Source organism: Passer domesticus, chromosome 4 (genome assembly GCF_036417665.1).
Source record: "Passer domesticus isolate bPasDom1 chromosome 4, bPasDom1.hap1, whole genome shotgun sequence".
Classification (NCBI taxonomy): Eukaryota; Metazoa; Chordata; class Aves; order Passeriformes; family Passeridae; genus Passer; species Passer domesticus.
In genome coordinates this window covers 14677354-14700327 of record NC_087477.1, presented here as the reverse complement: position 1 = coordinate 14700327, position 22974 = coordinate 14677354, and the positions used below count along the sequence as shown (strand labels likewise).

Below are 22974 nucleotides of genomic sequence, written 5' to 3'. Positions count from 1 at the left end.
TCAGAAGGGTTTTTGTAACCTGACTCTGACGTGCGGGCTGCTCTGAGTTTTTCTGGTTTGGTTTTTGTTAGTGCCCAAGTGGTTTCTTCCACCTGCCCTGAGGGAAATGTTAAATCCAAGGTTCTCTTTTGTGTAACTGCACTGTGTTTCTGCAGCAGCGGAGCTGGCTTGCTTTGTGTTATCAAAAGTTCATAGATAATATTTATTTATTGTGAAATATCCCAGAGAGACACTCTGCAGGGGCTTCTGGAAGCACTTCATGGATATTGCCTTGAACATACAGGGAAACATCAAGTAAAGCTGTGTATTTTTATGGCCAGCTGGCTCAGTTGGGGTTGCTGCAGAGACAGGCTCTTCCCTCATCCCCCAAAAACAAACAAGCAGAAGTTTTGGCAGCTGTTAAGCAAACAACAAACTCTCCTACAGAGACAGTGACAGCATTAAGGATCCAAATTGTGGAGTCAAGATGGCAGGTCCCAATGTCAGTGCTCCACATGGGAAGGGAGTTTGGGACAGGGACCATAGGACAGGGCACATTCTTTTCATGCCACAAAAGTGTTGTGGTAGTGGTAGAAAGTCATTTGGCGCTTCTGGAGTAAAAGGCAATTTCAGGCAATTCTTCAAGAAAATATAAGGGAGAATGTGTAACTTGCCAGGGTTTTGTTTTTTAAGGACCTAATAAATCAAAGCACACGAGATGCAGCACATCCCAGAACCTAATGAGAACATCCTGTCATCGTATCTGCGCCCTGACGACCTGGGTGGTTTCTGTTGCTGATCCCTCACAACCAGGCAGTGCCACAGAAATGTTGCATGTACACAGTTTGTGTGGAAATCGCTGGGAATTACGCTGGAACTGTTTGGAATGTGCATTTGAACTAAATGATTCTTTTTTCTTTGCTGGTTTTTCAAAAGGCACACTTCAAAATAAGGCTCAGGAGGCGGTGACAAGATGGACTGGCCTAGTTTCCTTACTTTGGGAATAGCAGAGTGGAACTTTTTAGTAGCTGCAGAACACGTCTGTCCCTGTGGACATTTTGTACATTAACACACTCTTTGGAAAGGGACTTAGATTGATCTCAGTGGGTTCCACACTGGTTTCTCATTAGTTTCATTTTGAATTAGTGAAGGTGTGGATCCTCCCTAGATACTTTTCCTTGCTGTCTATTCAGCAAAATGCTAAATTAGGCAATTGAACTAGTGAACCTATGGGAGGAACATGATAGATAGATAGATAGATAGATAGATAGATAGATAGATAGATGGATGGATGGATGGATGGAAGGTGTACATACATACATATTTAAGGAATGCTTCTATCACTAGCACAGAATTGAGCCCGTGTATTTTACAATATAAAATAAGATTATAAGAATCTCCCATGTGAGTGATGCTGAGGGTTCTCTTTAGGTACACAGGAGGGTTGGTTTAGGAGGGTTTAGGAGAGTTGGTTGATAACAGTGTTGATGAAATTAGATTTGGGCAGATCACAGTTTTATTTAATGGCAGGGAAAGAGCTGTAGTTCCATTATTTTACAGTCACACTGTAGGACAAACACCTGCTGTAATCCAGAATAGCCATTTCTCTTGGCACAAGAGCATGGGCTGATCTATTCCTACAGGAAAGGTTGGGATGTAAATGGTGCAGGCGACTAGCAAATTAAAACAGGAAGAGGTAACAAACCAGCTAAGTCCAGAATGAGATTAGGATGGATTAGTCTGTCTAGCTCAAATCCCCAAACAGCCAGACTGGTTCTGTGTGTTTCTCCACCATTGCCCCATGTGTTATCTTTCTTCCAAGTAACAAGTGATCAGACAAGAGGAAATGGCCTCAAGATGTGCCAGGAAAGGTTCAGGGTGGACATTAGGGAAAATTTCTTACAGAAAGGGTTGTCCAGCCCTGTCACATGCTGCGCAGGGCAGCAATGGATTTCCTATCCCTAGAGGGATTTAAAAGCTGTGTGGATGTGGCACTTGGGGACATGGCAACAGGTGCAGACTGCATCCTCTGAAACAGCAGTGGGCAGTGCCTGTAACCTGGGATTGAGCCTGGCTGTTTGCTCTGAAGTCATTGAAGTGCTGCATTATGGAAAGCAGACCAGAGAACAGATAAACCCCTCGTGTGACAGGGTGTTTTTTGGGCTGGGCACTGCAAGCTATGGGAAGTTGGCACCGTGGGCACCGCAATGTGACAGTGTTCCAGCTGGGTTTCCCTTGGATGCTGTGCTCGGCAGCTGTGCCAGCTGGAGTGGTTTTTGGAATTGGAGTGGGTGTATGATTTTCCCACTGTTGTGCTGTCCTGGGGTTGGCATACTTGAGAGTATGAAGACACAGGAAGGGCTGGTTTGTGGACTTACAGCCTTGGCAATCATGAATTCCAGCACAGAGGAGAAGAGCTGGAAGTTTGCTGTCCTAGGGGAAAGTGCGCTGATACATCATGAGTGGAAAGCAGGAGTGTTCTCTGCTCTCCATCCACTGCATGCTGGTTGCTCTGGCTGGCTTTGTAGAGCAGGGAGACCCCAGTATGTTTTTGGGAAGAGTGGGGGAACAGAGGTGCTCCTGACTCGCAGGGATACAGGAACCATAGCACGCAGCTCAGTGTGTGCACCACAACACCTCACTGATGTTCATTGCTCAGAGATTGTTGGAGTACTGATGTGGATTTGGGAGGAGCCATGTATCCTACAGCTGTGAGGTTTTACCTGTCAAAAATCCCTGGGCATGTTTTGTTTTACTGCCTTGGATTTTCTGTGTGGAGTAAGAACCATGATCAATTACAGACCCATGTGGTTGAATGATTTTTTTTATTGGTTTTCTGGTAATTTCTCCCAGCCCTACACCAGAAGAATAATTTCTTCAGGGTTCCTGATGTATTTTTTCCAGAGAAGTGGAGACTCTGCAGGCAAGGACTTTTCTGAAATGGAACTGGAATTCCATTGGTCATATAGTGGAATCACAGAATGGATTTGGTTGGAAGAGACCTTAAAGAGCACCCATTTCCAACCCCCTGCCAGGGGCAGGGACACCTTCCACTAGACCAGGTCCCTCTAAGCCCCATGCAGCCCGTCCTTGAGCACTTCCAGGAATGAGGACCCCACTGATGGCAGACTGTCCTTGCAGAGTCCCTCCTCGCTGGCCTCGGAGCACTGGCTTCCCTGCACGGGCACCTTGAGCAGCAGCTGAACGAGACCCTGCGGCGCCGCCGCCACGCGGGGGACAACGACCACAACATCGAGGTGCTGCTGGGCGTGGACGACTCTGTTGTGCGATTCCACGGCAAAGAGCACGTCCAAAACTACCTCCTCACCCTCATGAACATCGTGAGTATCGTCCGGGAGCTGGAATGGCTGGTGGAAGCTCCTGTAGCAGCACCAGGTTTGGGAAAAACAGCAATGGGATCATTCTGACTGCTGCTGGAGAAGGTTTTCTGGTTTTAATATATTCCTTTAATTAATCTTTTTCACAGTAGTTTCCTTCCTAGGGAAATGCACAGGTATTTCTAATAATGTGGAAATAGTTAAAAATAGTAAGGGAAAAAAGTAAACTTGATCCATTTCTGGTAATTCTGAGCTTCTCCCCAACACAGTTCTGGAGAAAAACTGATTAAAGCATAAATATCTAGAGGAAAAGGGGTTTTAAACCTTCAGTGGCTCTCTGACAGAGCAGACCTTCTGGTAATACCAGTAGATCTGTCTCAGAAACTGTGGCATCATAAGGTTTTCCAGGAAATAAAAACAGTCTCTTGAGGATGAGGGACTAATTATTCCCATAATGATTCCCGTTAATAATGATTTTATGGATGTAGGAATGATTCTTATATGTTTTACACTCTTTTATTCCTGGAATTATTTTTAAATGATTCCTTGGCTTTTCAGAGCTTCTAAATTTGAGAACTTAGAATCTGAGAGGAAAAGAAATGATTCCTGTATGAATTTAACCCAACCAATGTGCTGTTTTCTGGCACATCACTCAGAGAATCATCTTTTTCCCACATACGTTGGATGTTGGAACATCAACACTAAATCTCCATTAGACATGATTGCAGAATATTGTCCTTTTGGTTTTGAAACCTTTTCAGTGAGCAGCAGGGTTGGTCCGTGGCCCAGACCGCTTCCATGTTTTTCACACGCCTGCGGCTCCATCTGCTGGGAGCGGCTGTGGGGCCAAAGGCAGAGCGAGCTGACACTGCTGCCCAGAGCCATCCAGAGAACGGCATAAAATGGGGATTAGGGGAAATCTTGAAGACTTGAAGCTTAAGGTCAACTCCCCGGTCCTTTTCGTCTCCAGAGAAGTCATTCCTGTGTCCAGAACACTCCCATGTTGTCTATTGGCACAAGGAAAGTTGTGAGCACTTATCCTGGCCCAGCTCTTTGTGGGAGCAATGCTCTTTCATTGGGAAAAATGGGAAGAAAATAAGAGAGGAATACCTGACCTTTGGGATGATTGCTTCACAGGACAGGCAGCCTGAGCTCTGTGCTCATTCTCTGTCCCACTGCCCTGCTGACACTGCTCTCAGCCTGAGGGATATCAGGTTTAAACCATGGGCTGAAATCCTCCTGCCAGGGCCCACATTCTGGACAGCTCCCAGTGACCTTTTTCCCTGAGGGGAAGTTCTGTTTAGCCTGACTGAAAAACAAAACAACCCTCTAACTCCTGCTCAAACCCACCAGCCTCTGAACAGGGGTGTTTATTTCTCACCAGTTGCCCATAATATAATATTTATTTTGTTTTTAGGGGAATGAGGAGCTTCATTGAGGACTTGCAGATGTTTCACACGCTGGTGCCAGGACATTTCTCACCTTCCCAGACACAGGGAAGGGCCTCAAGAAGGACAACTTTTGGCCCATCTGCATAATTCTGTTTTTCTAACTTCCCTTCCACAAAGCCTCTTTTTAGTACAGAAATGACCACAGAATTCTAACTGATCTTGAAAAAGTAGGACAGCAATATAAGTTGCTCCAAAAAAAAATACTCTTCAAAACAAGAAGCATTGGAAGTACTCCAGGCCAGGTTGGACAAGGCTTGGAGCAGCCTGGTCTAGTGGAAGGCGTTCCTGCCCATGGCAGAGGGGTGGAATGAGATGAGCTTTAAGGTGCCTTCCAGCCCAAACCAGTCTGGGATTCTGTGATTTGCAGGGTTTGTACTTGAAGTCTTTCCCCCAGTCTCCTTTTCTTTGAGCTCTGATCCATGAAACATGAGAGGAGGCTTGACATGTGCTTCCCAAAATTCCATGTGAAGGAGGTATGTGATGACAGGAAGTGAATCTACACTTTCCACTGAGCAGAAATGATCCGAGACTTGAATCCTCTTCTGAAGACTGTAGTGGTACAAGCACTTGAAAAACATCTCCATGGCCTTGGAAGTTCCCTTGGTACCATCAGCGGGTTGTTTTGTTGGTTTTTTTTTCCTTTTAAATTTTTCCTCCTTTTTTTCCTCAGGTGAACGAAATTTACCACGACGAGTCCCTGGGAGTCCACATCAACGTCGTGCTGGTCCGAATGATCATGTTGGGCTACGCCAAGGTGAGCGAGCCGCTCCTCCACCCTCATCCCCTGGGCAGAAAATCCCAGCTGTGCTGAAGTGGCCGCTGCAGGAGGCGCTGCTGTAACGTGTGGCTCTCTCAGTCCATCAGCCTGATCGAAAGGGGGAACCCCTCGCGCAGCCTGGAGAACGTGTGCCGCTGGGCCTATCAGCAGCAGAAGTCGGACCCCAGCCACGCTGAGCACCACGACCATGCCATCTTCTTAACCAGGCAAGATTTTGGGCCCGCTGGTATGCAAGGTAATGCAGCTGACCTGGAGCAGAGCTCTGGGCTCGGTGTTTCTTGGCTGGCGTCTGCCAGAAAAGAGGAAAAATTGGGAATTGCATTGTGAGCTCCCTGCCTTGTTCATTCCGCAAGCTTTTTCAAAAGCAAGGAGACCTTGCCATGGGTCCTTGCCATTTACATCCAACCACAGATTGAATTTCTATCTGAGAGTTGTAAATAAATACTTCTTAACTCTCTTCAAACTCCTGTATGTGTAGGGATCACTGGGAGCCTCAATGCACTTGGCATTCCACTCCCCTTTATTTTATTGCATCCTTCACCACGGATTTTCGTTTATTGACATCCCAGCCACTCCAACACCTGCATCCATCCTTTGGTCTCAGGGAACTAATGATAGTGGGCAGGAACTCCCAAAATTTGGGATGTGTCAGAGCAGGCACTGGTCAGGATGAGGAGCCAGGCAGGCTGCCCTGGCCTTAAGCAATGTTAGCTTTTCATGAGGAATTTTACTGGGGGTTCTCATTTAAAATCCATGTGCTGAGCACAAGACTCAGCCCTGGTGTCTCTCTGTAGGATATGCTCCTGTGACGGGCATGTGCCACCCGGTCCGGAGCTGCACCCTCAACCACGAGGACGGGTTTTCGTCAGCCTTTGTTGTTGCTCATGAGACTGGGCACGTGTAAGTACCACTTTGGCCATCAGATCATGCCAAAATGCTGTCCTGCACCTCCTGCTTGCTCCAAGGGTGTTGGATTTAATGGCTCAATGGAAGCTGTCCTGGTTTTATTTGCAACCCCCTGGGAATGCAGTAGTGGTTGAAGCAATGGACAGACAAGTGGGGGAGGAAAAGAAGGGGAGGCAGGGTGAACTTGTTTTCTCTGGGGTGAGGGAAAGGTCAGGAAGGAACCAGACAGGGAGGTTCAGGCAGTTGAGGCAGGAGCTGGTTTGAGTGTCCTTCACTGCCTTCTCTTCAACCGCCTGTGCTGCTGGGTCAGATTTGGTACCTCTTCCATAGCTTTTTCCTTACAGTTGTTTTTGCAGTAGCTCTGAGGGGAGTTCTTTGTTACAGGCTGGGCATGGAGCACGATGGGCAAGGGAACAGATGTGGGGACGAGACGGCGATGGGCAGTGTCATGGCCCCCTTGGTGCAGGCCGCCTTCCACCGCTACCACTGGTCCCGCTGCAGCGGCCAGGAGCTCAGGAGATACATCCAGTAAGGCCTCCCCGGTGCAGCCAGGCTCTGATCCTTCCTTTTTCAGACCCTCTTTCCCTTCAAATCTCTGTCAGAAAAGCTCTGACCCATGAAGGCTGTGTCTTCACACGGGGCTGGTCCCTAGCACATCTGCTCAGAATGAAAAGCCTATGGATAGACCCCTCTAACTCCAGCGGGATTTGGAATTGGCCTCAGATTGTCACAGAATCCCAGATGGTTTGGGTTGGAAGGGACCTTAAAGCTCATCTCATTCCAAAAACCCTACCATGGACAGAGACCACGTTGCTCCAAGCAAGCCCTGCCCAACCTGGGCTTGGACAGTTCCAGGGATGGGGCAGGAATTAGGAATGTACATCTTCTCATGGTATTTTTTTCTGTGTCTCTTTCCACAGCTCTTATGACTGTCTTCTCGACGACCCCTTTGAGCATGACTGGCCCAAGCTTCCTGAGCTGCCAGGCATCAACTATTCCATGGATGAGCAGTGCCGTTTCGACTTCGGCGTGGGCTACAGGATGTGCACAGCAGTACGTCCAGACACCCAGGCAGAGGCACACAGCAAGGGGCTGTGGCCTGATGGGACAGCTGCAGTGCCACAATCATTGGAGAGAAGTTAATGGAGGATTTAGAGGGATCTGTAAAGAGGAGAGGGATATTTATGGGGGAAACTCAGTCCTCTGGGTCCTGTGGAATAATGGGAAAATGAGTGGCAGCATGGTTCATGTTGCACAGATGGGTGAGAGCAATCCCAAGAAAGGAAAGGAAAGAAAAACCTCATTTTTGCCCCATTTCTGAGTGTCTTCTTTCCTCTTTTCACTAGTCCAGGGCTGGGGGATGCAGGGAATAAGAACTGCCCTGAAGATTCCAGACTCATTGGGGTGTGTGAGGTGGAATCTACGGAGTGGGTTGGATCCCAATCCAAAAAGTATAAATAAAACAAAAGATAGGAATAAATTATAAACAAAATACAAGAGTATTTGCTTATCCAAAAAATATAAACCATCTGCTGTTCTGCCTTTGGTCTCTTTGTGGTTTTCAGTTCCGAACCTTTGATCCTTGCAAGCAGCTGTGGTGCAGCCATCCCGATAACCCCTACTTCTGCAAGACCAAGAAGGGGCCTCCCCTCGACGGCACGGAGTGTGCCCCAGGAAAAGTGAGTCTCTGTTTGGCTTGGCAAAAACACCAACAGTTACCTGCACCTGGGCTGAGGGGCACAGAGGGGAGCGGGGAATTGCCTGGCATTCCTGGGTGAAGCAAGAACACGGGGGAGGCAGGAGCTGTGCTTTCCCACTGGGGGATTCTGGGAACTGTACAAGGTTTGCAACATCACATTTGGGGCATAGAGAGTCCAGCTGAGGTGCCGCCTGTTCTGTGGCCTCTTTGTTAGGGTTTTTGGGTTCTGTCTCATCTGCACAGTTTCCATCAAGTGCCTTTAGGAGTCCAGGGAAGCAGATTATGCTGCTACTGTGGGATGGCTGCTCAGAACTCACTGTCCAGATACCCTGTGGCAAATGTTTGTGTAGACTGAGGATTAGTGCCCGACTTTTCCCTTTAATATCCCCATTAGTGAGTGTCCTGCTGCCAATCCATTTTCAATTATAAAATTATAGTCGGATACCTAGGTGTTTTTAGCAAATTCCCTTTATTTTGAAATACAGGAGAGCCATTTGTACAATCTGAATGAGCCCCAGGTAGCAGCTGTACAGTTCTTATGCATTTGATCTGGGGATTGTGTCTGTTCTCACCTGTTTCCTGCCCCAATTCCCTCAGTGGTGCTACAAGGGTCACTGCATGTGGAAGAACACCAACCAGCTGAAGCAGGATGGACACTGGGGACCCTGGACCAAGTTTGGCTCCTGCTCACGGACCTGTGGGACTGGGGTTCGCTTCCGCACGCGCCAGTGCAACAACCCAATGTAGGTGTGGGAGCTGCCTGGTCCTCAGAGGGGCCACTTGAAATGGCTTTTGGGTTTGGGGTGGACATTCTGTTCCAGCCCCTCAAAATGGGATCATTTTTGGAGAATCCAAGAGTTCCATAGAATTACAGAGTCCCAGCCCGGTCTGGGTTGGCAGGGACCTTAAAGCCCATCCCATTCCACCCCCTGCCATGGGCAGGGACACCTTGCACTATCCCAGGCTGCTCCAGGCCCTGTCCAGCCTGGCCTTGGGCACTTCCAGGGATTCAGGGGCAGCCACAGCTTCTGTGGGCACCCTGTGCCAGGGCCTCATGCCCCTCAGGGAACAATTTCTCCCTGATGAAAATGCTTGGAATGTTTTCTTCTCACAGGCCCATCAACGGAGGTGACGACTGCGCCGGGGTCAATTTTGAGTTCCAGCTGTGCAGCACCGAGGAGTGTCCGAAGCACTTTGAGGACTTCAGGGCACAGCAGTGCCAGCAGCGCAATTCCCACTTCGAGTTCCAGGGCAGCCGGCACCACTGGCTGCCCTACGAGCACCCTGACCGTGCGTCCTGCTCTGGGCCTTTAGTGACACTCAAAAGGGTTTGAAGCCATTCCCCTTGGCCTGGATATCTCAGGGGCAGGCCCAGAACTCCCAGAAAAGCCAATAAGTTGGTTCCCTCCCCATCCGTCTGCTTTGTCTGAAAATCAATAGTTTTGCCTTAAACCCAGACTTTAATACCCCAATTCCCTGCTCTGACTCAAATTTTTTAATTTCAGCCCCAAACAATCCTTTTCTCTCTTGTCGCTAAAATTGACAGTTTTGACCCTAAATTAACACATGATATGTAAAAAATAGCAGACTTGCCCTAAATCCCTGATTTTAACCTGCATTTTCCCTACTCTGACCCAAATTTGCCCTTTTTTCTGCCAAAGTTCCAATTTTTCCCCCAAACATGCCCCTTTATCCCTAAAGTTGATATTTTTGCTCCAAAGTTGCAGAATTATGTTTCAAAATCACAAGTCTTGCCCTAAAATCCCCCGTTCCCCCCAGGCCCCCAATGTAGCCCTAAAATTCGCTTTTATGACTTCAAATTGATGTTTAGCCCTAAAATGGATACTTTTTACCCCAAATGGCCACATGGTGTCTCAAAAACACCAGCTTTGCCCTAAATCCCCAGGTTTCTGCCCAAACATCCCCGTTTTCCCCCCAGAATTCCCCAGAATCCATGTGTTCCTTCCCAAACCACCCCATTCCACTGCTCTGCCCCCATCCTCACCCCCAAACCTGCCTGTCCCTTCTCGCTCCTCGCTCCGTCGGTGGGATAGTTGTGTGGAACACACCTGGATCACTGTCCTCCATGCAGCCCTTTCTTTTCCCTGGCTCCACAGCTCCCAAGAGATGTCACCTGTACTGCCAGTCCCGAGAAACAGGGGACGTGGCTCATATGAAGCAGCCGGTGCACGATGGGACTCGCTGCTCCTACAGGGATCCCTACAGCATCTGTGTCCGTGGGGAATGCGTGGTGAGTGGCACCTGCTCCGGGGACAGCTCGTGGGAGCAGCTCACGGGCAGAGAGAGACTTTGCAGATGTCTCTGAATTCCCTGTTTGCAGCATTGTGTTCCTCGGAGTCCTTGAGATTTAAGTTAAATTAGAAAACAGCACAGACCTGTTCCAGGGAAATGCTCCGCTTGTCTTCCACTCATTGTTTCTTATTATAGAATGCCAGACTGGTTTGGGCAGAAAGGGACCTTAAAGACCATCAGTTCCACCCCCCTGCCACTTCCTTCCACTATCCCACGTTGTTCCCAGCCCCATCCAACCTGGCCTTGAACACTTCCAGGGACAGGGCAGCCACAGCTTCCCTGAGCAGCCTGTGCCAGGGGCTCAGCACCATTATAGGAAAGAATTCCCTCCTAATATCCAGTCTCACCCTTTTTTTCTGCAGAAAGTGGGCTGTGACAAGGAAATTGGCTCCAGCAAGGCGGAGGACCAGTGCGGGGTGTGCGGCGGGGACGACTCCCACTGCCGGACCGTGAAGGGGACCTACACCCGCACTCCCAAAAAGCTCGGTAGGAATAACAGCTGCCTGCAGCTGGCTGGAGCTCCTGCTGCTGCCTCTGGGGTCTGTGTGACACTCTCAGACACGAGATAAATAATGGGTGTAACACCATCCCATGGGGCCCATCTCTGAGCCTGTTCAGGATGAGCTGCTGTCCATCGGCCCCTGATTGTGGATGGATATGGGAGTCATGGAGGTGTTCTGGGAATGCTGATATATTTTCCCTAGCCTGGGTAACCTGGTCATTAAGAAGGCTAATTGACCTCTTTCTACAGGGAAACATGTAAGCAAGAGGTGCTCGAGGTTTGAGAATGCAGTTTCTGCAAATACCCAACTTAAAATCCTGCCCAGAGTGTCTGACTTCCGTGGACTGGTCATCTTTCCCAGATGTGTCCAAATCCGTTGTAAATGCATTTGTCTATGATGTAGTTTACATCTTTTGCTTGTAAAGAGCATGTGGGTGACACCCAGTAAGTGGAATGACCAGACTTGGCTCTCAGGACACTAATTCCAGGTGTTCTGTTTAAGGGAAGACCAGAGGAGCCTTTCCCTTAACCAGGGGAGCTCACAGTGTTTCCCTTTCTGGGGCAAAGGAGGCTCAAAACATTCTGGGCAAGTGCAAGGTTTGTTGGGAGAGAGGCATCCCTGGGAGTGGCAGTTCCTATCTTCCTGTAGACATGGACAGGTAATGCCAAACCAAGCAAACACTTGATGTTCCCTGTGCTCTAAAGGCAATGGAGCAAAAGATTGGAAATGCTGTTGGGCACAGGCACTGCTCAGCCAGGACTGTGATCTTCCCTATTCCCAGCTCTTCTGTGCCTTCACTTGGATTTTCTCAGGAGCTGTGTATGTCAGGGGCAGGACAGACTGCCAGTACATCCAGTAGTCCCAGAATCCAGTGATTTTGTTTAATTGAATCTGCAGTTGTTAAAAAGAAAATAACAGGAATATGAAAATACCGTGCACTCAGAGAACTTAGGGGGCTCTTGATTAAATCTTGATCTGTGACCCATCCCTAGAAGGGATTCCAGTCTTCCTAAGGGCAGTGCTTCCTTCATTTTACACTAATTACCTGTGATTTGCACTGGCAAATAATTGAAATTGAAACTAAGAACATTTTTATTTGGGAACAGCTTTTTACTTTCACTGCAGACATGACCATTTGAAAGGGCAGTCAGTAAGTTCCAATCCAACAACCTGGCTGAGGACTGATTTGGGAAAGTAGTGAGAAAGACTTGTGCTCGTGCTGAGGAACACAGGAAACATCTCTGTGCCTGAACTGTTGATAGATCCTGCTCGGAGCAGCACGGCCATAAATATTAAACTGATCCCAGGTGGGAAGTGGCAAATCCATCTGAAGTGGTGTCCCTTCCCTCCCTGGAAGAGAAGAGCCCAGGGAGGGCCTGTCCCACCTGTTACAAACAGATTGGCTCCATATTTCCCTGCTCATCCGTGGCTGCTGGATGCCCTCTCCTGCCAGCAGAGCTGGGTGTGCCCTGTGCTCCTGACCATGGCTGTTCCTTTCTCTCTCCCTGCTGCCTCCCTGACCCTGCACCTGCCAAAGGGTACCTTAAGATGTTTGATATCCCTCCTGGGGCTCGACATGTGTTCATCCAAGAAGACGAGGCCTCTCCTCACTTTCTGGGTAAGTGTTTTTCTGCTCAAGTTTGAGAACAAGCATGGGGTACTCATGCCAGAGAACCTGAGGGATGAGAGAATCCACTGAAGGGGCTGGGTAAATGTGGGCTTGCCTGGTCAAGGCTTAGTCTTGCAGTCCTACAGCTCAGCAAACAAACATTGCTCACTTGAATTCTCCAAAATGTAAAACTGACCCAAATTTGCACTAATCAAAGATTGTGATGACTCACATCGAAGTGGGAACTGCCAGGGTGAATTTAATTTGGCATCTTTTAATTATTCCTCTGGTGCATTGCAAAAAGCTGCACAGAAGAACAATGGGTGTTGGAACTGAATGACCTTTAAGGTCCCTTCCAATCCAAACAGTTCTGTGATTCCAGCTTTTAATGAAGTGGCTTCTAATTGAAGCATCATCATTGCCATCATCATAGTCCCCACTGTACCTGGCTGTTGAGGTATGCTGTGGAAGCCCGACCCCAGGCAGTTCCTCAGCTCTTCACTTACAGATTTTAGCATCTGGGACATCCTAACCTGTGTGCACAGAGCAAAGTAAAATGTGATGAAAATCTGTAATTTTCATAATCTGATGGAAACACCCCTCTGCGTGCCACCCCGATTGCTGCCAGCGCGGGCGAGGCACGACAGGCTGTGCTCTCACTCCTCCCAGCAATCAAGAACCAGGCTACAGGACACTATATCCTGAATGGGAAAGGGGAGCAGGCCAGATCCCGGTCCTTCATCGACCTGGGCGTGCAGTGGGAGTACAGCATCGAGGACAACACGGAGACGCTGCACACGGACGGGCCCCTGCACGACGCCGTGGTGGTGCTGGTGGGTGACGCGTTAGGAACCGTCCCAGAGCCACACCTTGGTGTCTGTACTCACCAGAGGAGTCAGCACCAGTGCTGGGTTTACGTTTGCTTGCTCCTAGATCATTCCTCGGGAGAACGACACCAGATCCAGCCTGACCTACAGATACATCATCCACGAGGATTCGGTGCCGACCATCCACAGCAACAACGTGCTGCGGGAGGACACGGACACCTTCGAGTGGGCCTTGAAGAGCTGGTCCCAGTGCTCCAAACCCTGCGGTGGAGGTGAGCCAGGGATGAGGCACCTGTGATGGGACAAATTGCCAAAACACTGCGGAAAGGGAATGATTTAGGTTCCTGGCTTCCCTTTTTTAACAGCGGTTTGTTATTTTAGGGCTCGGGCTTAAAATACCTGAAGTGCATGATTGTTCCCAGGTGTCACACTTCCAGCCTAGGAAAAAAAAGGCTTCTTTCGGTGTTTAAATTCAGACTCCAAAGCTACTTTGGATGCCCAAACTCAGGCATTGATACTCCTGAGCAGTCCCTGTACTCATGGTCTGTCCACGGTTCTTGGGCAAATAATGGGGAATGCAAATTCGAAAATACCTGTCCTGTATACCCATTCACTAGGCCAGAAAACCCTATTTAAGCCAAACATTCTAACAAGGACCTGATTCTTCTGATTCCTCTGACACGTTTCCCAGGGTTCCAGTACACCAAGTACGGGTGCCGCAGGAAGGGCAACAACAAGATGGTTCATCGAAGCTTCTGCGAAGGCAGCAAAAAGCCAAAGCCCATCCGCAGGATGTGCAACCTGCAGGAGTGCACAGAGCCCCTGTGAGTGCAGCTGGGCACGGAGAGCAGGGATGGTTCCTTTGCACAGGGTAGCCCCAGCCAGATGGGGTGGGATGAATTTGAGGGCATGCTGACAGCTTGCCTGTTCCTGAATATGGCAGGGAGTTTCTACCTGTCTAAGCATGGATACTAATCTGATTGGGTGGTTGTAATACATATGTGTATATATATATATATATATATATATAAAATCATGGAATAGATGGGGTTGGGAGCCACCTTAAAGCTCATCTCTTTCCAGCCCCCTGCTGTGGGAAGGGAGTTTTTCCACTAGATGAGCTGGCTCCAGGGGTGAGGCAGCCACAGCAGGACAAAAAGGTTAACACTTGACGGTGTGTGACTCCATTTCCCTTCCCAGCTGGGCAGCAGATGAGTGGGAGCACTGCACCAAAACGTGTGGGAATTCTGGCTACCAGCTGCGCACGGTGCGCTGCATCCAGCCCCTCGCGGACGGCACCAACCGCTCCGTGCCCGCCAAGCTCTGCGGCGGGGATCGCCCCGAGAGCCGGCGCTCCTGCAACCGGGCGCCGTGCCCCGCGCCCTGGAAAGCCGGGCCCTGGTCCCAGGTGGGCAGCGGGGGGTGGGGGCAGCACCGGCCTGTCCCAGAAGCCGGCCCGTGGGAATTGCTGCCAAGTGCCGTGCCACGGTGTGCCCTGACTGTGCCCTCTGTGTCCCGCAGTGCTCGGTGACGTGCGGGGAGGGGACGGAGAGCCGGCAGGTGCTGTGCCGCGCTGGGGACCGCTGCGAGGGGGAGCGGCCACAGTCCGTCAGGGCCTGTAAACTCGCTCCCTGTGATGGTAAGAGAATAGCTGGAATGGCTGCAGTGGGGGGCATGATTCCTCCCTGGAGAGCACCCTGCTGGCACAGGGGTCACACACAGAGTGCAGCTTTTCTCTCGTGTTCAGCAGCCTCAGGATGTCACAGCTCCACACACCAGGGTCTGTCCTCTACGAGTGCTCAGACAGGGTTTAACCACACTGGCCCGAGTCATGTTGGCACAGACTGGAGCTGGAGCTGAAGGTTCATTCAAAACAAACCCTGCTTGACCTCTAAATCCCAGGGTAAATTCTGCAAGCTGCCAAGTGAGGGAATAAAAATACATAAACATGGAACCAAGAGCATTAATGAGGTTCCTGGGAATCCATTACATTGTTTTCATAGAAATTTCCTCGGGTTTTCAAGCTTTTTATGAAACAATGCATTTCTTCCTTTGGATTATTCCCTCTGTAGGATTTGGGGTTTATTGGGGCTTTAACTCCCTCGTGGTGGCCCTGGCACTGTTCAGGAGCTGGTAGGAAAAGCAGTCAACCTGCTGGAACTGGAGAAGCATAACCCCAAATCTCCACGCTGTGGGAGGGGTTGTGGAATCTAAAGCAGCACAAATGGATACTCCAAAATGAACCATGAGAGGACAGGACCAAAAAGGGGTCACTGTCACTATGGGGAGGCAGAAGGAATTGTACCTCTAGGCCAGAATTCCACACTGAGCCTGGGATGCAGTGCCTCATGGAGCACAGCTATGCCCATGCAGAGCTGCTGCTTTGACACCAGGTTTGTCAGGAGCCAGCAAGGCTTCTGAGGAAGCTCAGCAGGATCAGGACAAGGACATGTCTATAGTTCATAGAATTTGCTATTTATAACCCTTATCCCCCAGCCCCAGTGGTGTCCTTGTGGAGTATTTTACTGAGTTCCTTGGAACTGAGCTGATTCTCACCCGCTCTGAGCTCAGGCTCCAGTTGATGTTTTAAAGCAGGAGAAGGAGGTGCCTGGATGCGCTTCCAGCCCATGGTGAGGCTGCCCCTGTGCCCAGGTGAGGACATCTTTCCCTGCAGAAAGCTGATTTTGGTTCAAAGCTTCCAGAAGAGCCTCTGGAAGTTCTTTTTCCTGAGGATGAAAATCCCCACCTTCAGGGCACAGGACACCTCAGGTGTGACCCACTGTTACAGCTTTTCATCAGTGCTGCAATTCCCTTTGGTCCCTGAAAAACACCAAACTTAGTCTGAACAAAACTTCCTCTGACTCTAACATTTTATTTTAAGGTGTCTCTGAGGGCTATTGCTTGGGATTTAATTTCTGGAAGGGATGATTGCCTTGGCTTTAATGCTGCTGATGGATGATGTCCTCTCAGGCTGGAATTTGGGGGAAGGGATTTGGGGTGGGTAGGACGTACCCAGTGTGTGTGGGAGCTCTGGGAGGTTGGCACTGGGAATTGCTATCTGTGCTCCTCTAAAAACACAATGTGCCAACATTTCCCAAGTGCCCATCAGTGGGTTCCCATCCCCGGGACATTTGTTTTACAGATGAGCCCTGCCTGGGAGACAAGTCCATCTTCTGCCAGATGGAAGTGCTGGCGCGGTACTGCTCCATCCCTGGCTACCACAGGCTGTGCTGCGAGTCCTGCGGCCGGCGAAGCAGCAGCTTCCCAGCACCCGGAGGGGCTGGCACCGAGGGGGATGCGGCACTGGATGCGGGCAGCCTGCCGAGGGCTCCAACGGCGCCCGCGGTGCCCGCCGGGGCTCGGCCGCTGCCCGGGAGCAGCTCTCCAAGCCGGCTGCCTTGGGAAGCACAGCAGGCCGAGCGGCGCACGCCGCCATCCAGCCCCGAGCCCAGAGGTGCCAGCAGCGTTCCGCACTGGAGAGCTCCCGCGGCTGGCAAGACTTCACGGCTGTTGGCTTTGCTGCAGCAGGCCCCTGCCAACAGCAGCAGCCTCAGCTCTGGCAGTGCCCCGGCGCTGGCTCTGCCTCTGGTGGCAGCGGGGGCTCCTGCACCAGCCAGGACCTCCGGGAAGGGCGAGGGGCCCGAAGGGAAGCGATGGCCTCCGAGGGCCGCCCCTGTGGAACGATGAGCGGGAAGGCTCGTGCAGGACAGCCACGGCAAGGGGCTGTTTGGCACTCTGTGTGACTCCCTGACCTCCGGACACCGCGGAGCGCGCTGCGTGCCCCGGGCAGGGCACTGCAGGGCACAGCTCGTCCCCTGTAAATACAAAGGACAAGAAGTGCTGGTTCACTTTCTGGTGCTCCCGGCCTCCTCCCACCCCTCCTTCCCAGGCCGGCTGGGACACGCAGAGGAAACACTACGGGAACCTTCCTGGCAGTGAGTGGGAGTTGCTGAGGGCTCTGTCCAGCTCTGGGCCCAAAAGTTAGCCCTCACCTCAGCAGCCCCGTGGTTTTGGGCTCTGAACACCCGCATTGCAGGAAATGCCCCACTGCAGGCAGGACCAGGCATGGACACTCAACAAAACACTTGTCCCAGCCCGAATGAACCCTCAGGACTCGTGTCTCCCTGGAAACAGACGTTGCACGAGCACCACTGCAGCTGTTGGGTAAATGCAGGAAAGCGGCATTATTGTAAGAGTTTTGTGCTGTCCCACAACTGTTTTCCTGTATTGTTCCAGTGCCAGGTGCCGGCCATCAAGTTCTGCCATTCCAAGGGCTGGTGTTTAAAGCAGTTTCAAGGTGGATTTCAAGGTGTGAGAGATATTTATATTTCCAGCGTGGATCAGCTCCAAACCTCCCCGCCCGTGGCGCATCCGACTGCAAGAATTAATTTATGTCCATCCCCACCTTGTCCCAGCCCAGCTGGCCGCGCAGTCCCCGGCACGGCGCTGTAAAGTACTTGTGTATAGGAGTGAGAACTGCAGATATTTATTAAAAGTGGGTTTCTTGACAGTATTTTGTGTACTAAATATTTACGCTGAGGGCAGGTGACTTCCTTTTGGCAAGCTCGAATCTGGAGATGGAATTGGAGGCTGTGTCACACGGATATCGGAGCTGCTCAACTGCTGTAGAGAAATTGTTGATCTTATCCTTTAAAAAAGGGTTTTTATCACAGGTCTCTCATTTCTCAGTGGTCACCGAAGTTCCATGTGCAATTCTGCTCCCCTGTAAGAAGTCTCCAGGATGGAGCCCTTTAATGCTGTGAGGGGATCGGGGCCCCAAAAATCCAACTCTGGCACCATCCTGGGGGTCCCTGGGGGAAGTGAGGGTGGCACTGGCCATCAGCAGAGGGCTCAGACGTGACAATAAAACAAACCTTGGCCACCCCGAGGCTTTGGCTGCTTTGGCTCACGTGGCAGTGTCTGGTTTTGGCATTTTTGTTTCCTCTATTTTTAGCCATTTCCATCCCAGGCAGGACCTTCCCCGACTGGAAATAAAGATTAAATATTTCAACGGAGTTTTTAAAAGCGGCAGTTTTGCCACGGGAGACTGTGACGCGTGGGGACATTGAGGGAGGGGATGGGATCTCAGCTGGCAGCTGAGCTGCTCCTTACCGGGGCAGGGAAAAGCCGCTGTGGAAACTCCCGAGTCCCGAAGGCAGCCGGGGCGGGAAGCGCTGGAGGCAGCGCTGGCAGCGGCCGCGCTCCGGGCCCCGGCAGCGGACACCGGCACCGGGACCGGCGGGGGCACGGCCCGCGCGGGGTCGCGCTGCAGCGCGCTCCGTGTCCGCCGGAGGGCGCCCGGCGGGATCCGGGCCCCATCACGGTACCGGTACCGATCCGGGCCCGATACCGATCCCGGTACAGACACCGATCCGAGCCCGATACGGCCCCGAGCCTCCCGACGGGGGGAGAAAACACAGCCGGGGAACCCCCCGGCAGACCCCGGCGGGAGGCGAGCGCCCCATCCCGGCTCCGGCTGGGAGCTCCATCAGCCGCTTGCGGCCCGCCTCGTCCCGCCAGCGGAGCGGGAGGGCATCGAGGCCAGGCTGGGCCGTGCCCGGTCCCAGCCCGGTCCCAGCCCCGATCCGGCCGGGACCCGCAGCCCGCGGGGGAGAGGCGGCAGCGCCCCGCGAGCGGGCGCGGGCAGCGCTCGGTCCCACAGCCCCGGCCCCGCTCCCGCCGCACCGCTCCGGGCCCGAGCGGTGCCCGCCGGGAGCGGCCCCGGAACCGGGGTGCGGGGGCGCTCCCGGTGCGCGCTCCCGGGAGCGGCGGAGCCCGGGGTGCGGGGGCGCTCCCGGTGCGCGCTCCCGAGAGCGGCGGGGCCCGGGATGCGGGGGCGCTCCCGGTGCGCGCTCCCGAGAGCGGCGGGGCCCGGGGTGCGGGGGCGCTCCCGGTGCGCGCTCTCGAGAGCGGCGGGGCCCGGGGTGCGGGCGCGCTCCCGGCCGCTCCCCGCCGGGCGGGCCCGGCCCCGCAGCGCGCCCCCTGGCGGACACGGAGCGCCCTGCAGCGCGGCGCCCCCTTGTGGCCGCGAGACAGCGGGGCGGGGCCGGTGCCGAGCAGGGGCGGGGCCGTGCAGGGGCGCGTGGAGGGGCGGGGCCGGCACAGGTGTAGGGGCGGGGCCACAGAGCGCCAGGCTGCGCCACAGAGCGCGTGCGCGGCTCGGGACAGCACAGCGCGTGCGCGGCGCGGGGCCGACACAGGTGTGAGCGGGGCGGGGCCGACACAGGTGCGCGGCGCTCCAGGGCGGCTGCGCGGGGCGGGGCCGAGGGCATTTAAACCCCGGGCGCCGCCTCAGGCGCCATTTTCCGCCCCAGCGCCCGGCGGTGCCGCGCGCTGCCGGTGCGGGCTCCTCAGGCGGGGCTTCGGGTGACGTTCTCTCTGCCCCTCTTTCCTCCTCCGCCTACCCCTTACCCTCTCCTGCCCGGCTCCCCATTCCCTCCTCTCCATGACCCTCTAGCCACCCTCGACCCCCGCCTCTTCCTTTCCTTTCCTTTCCTTTCCTTTCCTTTCCTTTCCTTTCCTTTCCTTTCCTTTCCCTTTCCTTTCCTTTCCTTTCCTTTCCTTTCCTTTCCTTTCCTTTCCTTTCCTTTCCTTCCTCTCCCTCTCCTCTCCTCTCCTCTCCTCTCCTCTCCTCTCCTCTCCTCTCCTCTCCTCTCCTCTCCTCTCACTCTCCTCTCCTCTCCTCTCCTCTCCTCTCCTCTCCTCTCCTCTCTCTCCTCTCCTCTCCTCTCCTCTCCTCTCCTCTCCTCTCCTCTCCTCTCCTCTCCTCTCCCTCTCCTCCTCCTCTTCCTCTCCTCTCCTCTCCTCTCCTCTCCTCCCTCTCATTTCCCTTTCTCTTGCCCTGTGTCATCCCCGTCTCTCTCCCCTCTGTCCCCCTATATCTGTCCCCTGTCCTCCTCATCCCCTTTATTTCCCCTCTCTCCTTTATCCCCCTATCTCCCCTGTCTGTCCCCTTATCCCCCTTATTCCCGTCTCTCTCCCTTATCCCCCTCTCCTTCATCCCCCTATCTCTCTCCCTCCCCCCCCGTCTCTCTCCCTTCTCCCCCTTTCTCTCCTTTATTCCCCCTTATTTCCCCTGTCTCTCTCCCCTCAGTCCCCCTCTGTCTGTCCCCTGTCCTCCTCATCCCCTTTATTTCCCCTCTCTCCTTTATCCCCCCTTATTTCTCCTGTCTCTCTCCCCTCAGTCCTGTCGGTCTGTGTGTGCCGCAGCCGCGGCGTTCGGGGTGCCGGATAATAAAGCCCCGAGGGCCGGAGCCGGCGCCCCCTCTCTCGGTTGCCGCGGGCCGGGCCCGCTGTGCGGGTCCCCCCGGCAGCTGCCAGCGCCGCCCGCAGTGCGGCTGCGGCTGTGCCCGCACCGCCCGGGGCCAGGGCGGGCCCTGCTCGGGAGGGGTCCGGGCCGGGGCCTCAGCGAGGGTGGGGGGTCCGGGCAGGGGTTCGGGACGGGCCCCTCGTGAGGAGGGGTCCGGGAGGGGTCCCGGGAGTTGTGGGTCGGGGAGGGCCCCTCCGGAGGAGGGGGCCCGGGGAGGGGCGGGGGGCGGCCCCTCCGGAGGGGGGGCCCGGGGTGGGAGGGGTTGGGGGGGTCCGCCCCCCTCAGCCCCTCCCGGCCCGGGCCCCTCCTCCGGCCGGGACCCGCCCCGGGCCCTCCCCGGGACCCCTCCTGCGGACCGGGCCGGGGGGGGGCGGGAGGGTTGGGGGGGGGGGGGGGGTGGGAGGGGGGGGGGCGGGAGGGTTGGGGGGGGGGGTGGGAGGGGGGGGGTGGGAGGGGGGGGGGGTAGCAGAGGGGGGTCACGTCACTCTGGGCCATGATTTTGTTATGTGTTATTTTTGTGTCGAACAGCAGCAGTCCCGCCTCCTCTCTCCCCCCCCCCCCCCAACCCCCCCCCCCACCCACCCCCACCCCCCCCCCCCCTCCCCGGCCCGGTCCGCAGGAGGGGTCCCGGGGAGGGCCCCGGGGCGGGTCCCGGCCGGTAGGAGGGGCCCGGGCCGGGAGGGGCTGAGGGGGGGCGGACCCCCCAACCCCTCCCACCCCGGGCCCCCCCCTCCGGAGGGGCCGCCCCCCGCCCCTCCCCGGGCCCCCTCCTCCGGAGGGGCCCCTCCCCAACCCACCCCGGGACCCCTCCCCGACCCACCCCGGGACCCCTCCCGGACCCCTCCTCACGAGGGGCCCGTCCCGAACCCCTGCCCGGACCCTCTCGAGCAGGGCCCGCCCTGGCCCCGGGCGGTGCGGGCACAGCCGCAGCCGCACTGCGGGCGGCGCTGGCAGCTGCCGGGGGGACCCGCACAGCGGGCCCGGCCCGCGGCAACCGAGAGAGGGGCGCCGGCTCCGGCCCTCGGGGCTTTATTATCCGGCACCCCGAACCCCGCGGCTGCGGCACACACAGACCGACAGGCACGGACAGGACTGAGGGGAGAGAGACGGGGAGAAGGGAGAGAGACAGGGGAAATAAGGGGGGATAAAGGAGAGAGGGGAAATAAAGGGGATGAGGAGGACAGGGGACAGACAGAGGGGGACTGAGGGGAGAGAGACAGGGGAAATAAGGGGGAATAAAGGAGAGAAAGGGGGAGAAGGGAGAGAGACGGGGGGGGAGGGAGAGAGATAGGGGGATGAAGGAGAGGGGGATAAGGGAGAGAGACGGGAATAAGGGGGATAAGGGGACAGACAGGGGAGATAGGGGGATAAAGGAGAGAGGGGAAATAAAGGGGATGAGGAGGACAGGGGACAGATATAGGGGGACAGAGGGGAGAGAGACGGGGATGACACAGGGCAAGAGAAAGGGAAATGAGAGGAGAGGAGAGGAGAGGAGAGGAGAGGAGAGGAGAGGAGAGGAGAGGAGAGGAGAGGAGAGGAGAGGAGAGGAGAGGAGAGGAGAGGAAAGGAAAAGGAAAGGAAAGGAAAGGAAAGGAAAGGAAAGGAAAGGAAAGGAAAGTCGGGGGTCGAGGTGGCTAGAGGGTCATGGAGAGGAGGGAATGGGGAGCCGGGCAGGAGAGGGTAAGGGGTAGGCGGAGGAGGAAAGAGGGGCAGAGAGAACGTCACCCGAGCCCCGCCTGAGGAGCCCGCACCGGCAGCGCGCGGCACCGCCGGGCGCTGGGCGGAAAATGGCGCCTGAGGCGGCGCCCGGGGTTTAAATGCCCTCGGCCCCGCCCCGCGCAGCCGCCCTGGAGCGCCGCGCACCTGTGTCGGCCCCGCCCCGCTCACACCTGTGTCGGCCCCGCGCCGCGCACGCGCTGTGCTGTCCCGAGCCGCGCACGCGCTGTGCTGTCCCGCGCCGCGCACGCGCTCTGTGGCGCAGCCTGGCGCTCTGTGTCCCCGCCCCTCACACCTGTGCCGGCCCCGCCCCTCGCACGCGCCCCTGCACGGCCCCGCCCCTGCTCGGCACCGGCCCCGCCCCGCTGTCTCGCGGCCACAAGGGGGCGCCGCGCGGCAGCGCGCTCCGTGTCCGCCAGGGGGCGCGCTGCGGGGCCGGGAGCGCGCACCGGGAGCGCGCCCGCACCCCGGGCCCCGCCGCTCCCGGCCCTGTGCCGCCCCGAGCCTCCCGACGGGGAGAGGCGGCCCCGCTCGGGGCTCCCGGCA

General features: G+C 54.8%; 2 protein-coding genes and 1 long non-coding RNA gene across 5 annotated transcripts in view; 1 reads left to right on the top strand and 2 right to left on the bottom strand.

Moving 5' to 3' along the window:
* Positions 1-17916, top strand: part of ADAMTS3 (ADAM metallopeptidase with thrombospondin type 1 motif 3) — a 98058-nt gene extending 80142 nt beyond the window's left edge. For all 3 annotated transcript variants that reach the window (XM_064416271.1, XM_064416273.1, XM_064416272.1), the window contains 18 exons: positions 3121-3320; positions 5439-5522; positions 5625-5781; positions 6341-6446; positions 6837-6980; positions 7373-7505; positions 8018-8131; positions 8749-8894; positions 9266-9441; positions 10269-10402; positions 10827-10950; positions 12505-12585; positions 13246-13409; positions 13510-13675; positions 14095-14227; positions 14604-14811; positions 14925-15042; positions 16546-17916. In XM_064416271.1, the coding sequence (XP_064272341.1) occupies positions 3121-3320; positions 5439-5522; positions 5625-5781; positions 6341-6446; positions 6837-6980; positions 7373-7505; positions 8018-8131; positions 8749-8894; positions 9266-9441; positions 10269-10402; positions 10827-10950; positions 12505-12585; positions 13246-13409; positions 13510-13675; positions 14095-14227; positions 14604-14811; positions 14925-15042; positions 16546-17090 (2933 nt within the window). In that variant the 3' untranslated portion in view covers positions 17091-17916. The remainder of the gene's footprint in view (positions 1-3120; positions 3321-5438; positions 5523-5624; positions 5782-6340; positions 6447-6836; positions 6981-7372; positions 7506-8017; positions 8132-8748; positions 8895-9265; positions 9442-10268; positions 10403-10826; positions 10951-12504; positions 12586-13245; positions 13410-13509; positions 13676-14094; positions 14228-14603; positions 14812-14924; positions 15043-16545) is intronic.
* On the bottom strand, positions 17874-19836 carry LOC135299830 (basic proline-rich protein-like). The gene is made up of 3 exons (XM_064419256.1): positions 19815-19836; positions 18516-19537; positions 17874-18388 (listed from the first exon to the last, which is right to left on the bottom strand). The coding sequence occupies exons 1-3, from the start codon at positions 19834-19836 to the stop codon at positions 18155-18157; spliced, it is 1278 nt and encodes a 425-aa protein (XP_064275326.1). The 3' UTR covers positions 17874-18154.
* Positions 19837-21599: 1763 nt separating this feature from the next.
* On the bottom strand, positions 21600-22606 carry LOC135299914 (uncharacterized). The gene is made up of 2 exons (XR_010361751.1): positions 22438-22606; positions 21600-21804 (listed from the first exon to the last, which is right to left on the bottom strand). It is a non-coding gene; the product is annotated as an uncharacterized LOC135299914 (long non-coding RNA).
* Between the last annotated feature and the right edge of the window lie 368 nt (positions 22607-22974).